At 61.4% G+C, this 2,640-nt stretch overlaps 1 protein-coding gene across 1 annotated transcript; it reads left to right on the top strand.

The window, feature by feature from the left end:
* Positions 1-10: 10 nt before the first annotated feature.
* Positions 11-1,472, top strand: LOC110390591 (protein eva-1 homolog C-like; the record flags this gene model as incomplete). Its single annotated transcript, XM_021381976.1, is given in 5 exon segments — positions 11-163; positions 253-396; positions 492-563; positions 740-829; positions 946-1,472. Coding segments are annotated over 5 exon segments (839 nt in total), but the record flags the coding sequence as incomplete, so codon positions are not given.
* Between the last annotated feature and the right edge of the window lie 1,168 nt (positions 1,473-2,640).

Genomic DNA, 2,640 nt, shown 5'->3' on the forward strand with positions numbered 1-2,640 from the left:
CCCCCCCCAGACAACCATCGGGTGAAGACAGTGTGCGAGAACAATGAGCTGAGGCTGCATTGCCGACCAAAATCTGTCCTGGCCATTTACTCTGCGCACTACGGACGATTCCTGCGGGGCAAACCTGAGTGCGATGCCCCCAACGCCGGGGGACCCTATATTGGTATGAGGGGGACAGGGTGGCAGCCCGGATCGTGGCTGGGAGCCGTGCTTAGCGCTGTGCCAGTGGCCAGAGGTTCCGTATCCCTGCAGAGTGCCTGGCCCCGGATGCACTGCGGAGGGTCTCCAAGAAGTGCCACCGCAAAGGGAACTGCACAGTGACTGCTGACGGGGCCACCTTCGGGGACCCATGCCTTCCTGGCACGAGGAAGCAGCTGCGGGTGTCCTACACCTGCGGTGAGAGCGGGACTGTGGGGCTAGGGAGGCTGCGTGTCCCCCACCCCCGGGGATAAGTGGGGTGGTGACACCTGGGATGGCACATCTCATTGCAGTGCCCAAGCAGCTGCTGGAGGAGGTGGGCCCAGACACCTCGGACCCCTTCTTGCTCTCAAACTACATGCACGGTAATTTGGGGAGCGGGGGGAGACCATCTCATGCCCCATAGGGATGAAGAACCCCATAGCAATCCATCCCTGAGCAAACAAGGGGGGGAGGTGTTTTCTGCTGGGGAAAAAAGGGGGTCTGGCCAGAGGGGCACCCTGAGGGGAGGCGGCCCTTCACATCCCCTTGTTCACTGCAGGTGGCTGGTACAAAGGGCCCAGGTTCTCCAGGCTCCGGGAAGACCGGATGATTTTTACTAGCTCCCTGGCAGCTTTTGCCCACCTCTGGGGTACGTGGCCCCAAAGTGCCGGGGTGGGGAGGGGTGGGTCTCCAGGCCCAGGCACCCCGTGTGTTGCAGCAGGGGTTTACACCCCGATGCCTCTCTTTGTTCTTCTCCCCTACCAGATGTCCCCGAAAAAGTCGCCCTCTACTTTCTCTGCGGGGTGTCAGCGGGCCTCGCATTGCTGCTGTGCATTGTCAGCCCCAAGGCCGCCTTCCTGCGAGAGGCCAGGGAGGCTCTGCTGGGCCCGGGCAGCCGCTCGGAGCAGAGCAGGACCAAACTGCGGGATGAGCAGGACGAGGACCTGCCCGATGACAGCTCCTCTGACTCCTCCTTCCGCCGCCTCACCCGCGCCTACCGCGCCACCGAGAGCATCTTCGGCCCCGAGCTGACAGCGGCCATGGAGGGAGCAGCCGAGCAGCAGGGCCGTGGAGGGGAGGAGATCTGGATGCCCAAGGAGTCCAGCCCCTACACTATCCAGAAGATCAAATCGGCCACCAAGTGAAGGGGTGAAGGACGAGGTGCTGTGCCAGGCACGGTGTTGGCTCTGTGCCTCCCTTCGTGCTTGGCACGCTGGATGGTGAGCCCAGCTTTCTGGGGAATGGGTTTGCTTTTTTTAGCGAATAAAAGCAGAAGCTCAGAGTTCAGGAAATGAAGCTGTCACACCCAAGCTCCTGCCAGTCCATCCCCAGTGCGCTTTAGGCCCTAGGGGGGTTCCCATGTCCCTGAAAGGATTGTGGGGGACACACGGCCTGCAGCCACCCACACTGCATCACTACAAGCTCTTATCCCCCTTTGGTCTCTCCTCTGCCATTAATGGTGGAAAGGGGAGGAGGAACAAAATGCCGAGCTCCAGTTCTGCTCGTGCCGCTCAGCTCCGTGCTGCTGGCACTGGGCCATGGGGAACAACAAGTCAGGCCTGTTTGAGCCTGGGAAAGGGAGAGGATTTAGCTTGGGAAAGGAGAGAAAACCCATCTTTGTCCGTCCCACAGACGATACTTCTCGCTCCTCCTCTCAACCCTGAGGCTCTGCCAGGGCAGCCATCCTGGAGCAAACACCTCGCAGCAGCTGCTTCTTGTCCCCCAATCACCTCCTGACGGCCGGGAGCACCCCAAGAGCGTCCCGAAGGCGGTGCTGTGGGGACCAGAAATTCCTGCTTCCCCCCCTCGAGCCAGGCAGACACCAACCCGGCCCAGGCAGCTCGCCCCCACACAGCTGCAGGTTGTTGGCTGGGGATGGCACCCCACAGGTGGCTGTACCTGTTTCCCAGGTGTGGGCGCGGTGTAGCCACAAGGATTTCTGTGTGGGGAGCACAGCCCCCCCAGGGGATTCACCTCAGAGCAGTGCTGAGCTCAACTTTGCTCAGGCCTCAAAGCCTCAGGGTCGGAGGGGGTAATGGTGGGGAAAGCTATTTAGTCAATAAAGGGACCTTGTAAGCAGGATAGAGTGTGACTTTTCACGTAATCTAAGAGTGATAATGACAAGGGGGAGGTTTTTATTCGGGTTTTAGTGGCAAGGAAGCTGCAGTCTCAGGCTGGTGTTCACCACGGTCACAGGGCCTCACTAGGCCTCATTAGGCCTCGCTTGACCCAGGCACAACCCTGCAGCCCCCTGATAGCAACACAGCTCCTGGAGCACCCAGGACCTCGGGCCACGCATCAGAAGAGACCCGTGGAGGCCGCGGAGGTCAAGCAGAGCGCTACGCAGCTGCCGACACGGCAGGCACACGGCCGCCATGACACCGCCACACGGCCGCCATGACACCGCCCGGCCGCCATGACACCGCCCCCAACTGCCCTGGCCCCGCCCCCAACAGCTCC

The sequence above is a fragment of the Numida meleagris genome, unplaced genomic scaffold, assembly GCF_002078875.1.
Source record: "Numida meleagris isolate 19003 breed g44 Domestic line unplaced genomic scaffold, NumMel1.0 unplaced_Scaffold1403, whole genome shotgun sequence".
Taxonomy (NCBI): Eukaryota; Metazoa; Chordata; class Aves; order Galliformes; family Numididae; genus Numida; species Numida meleagris.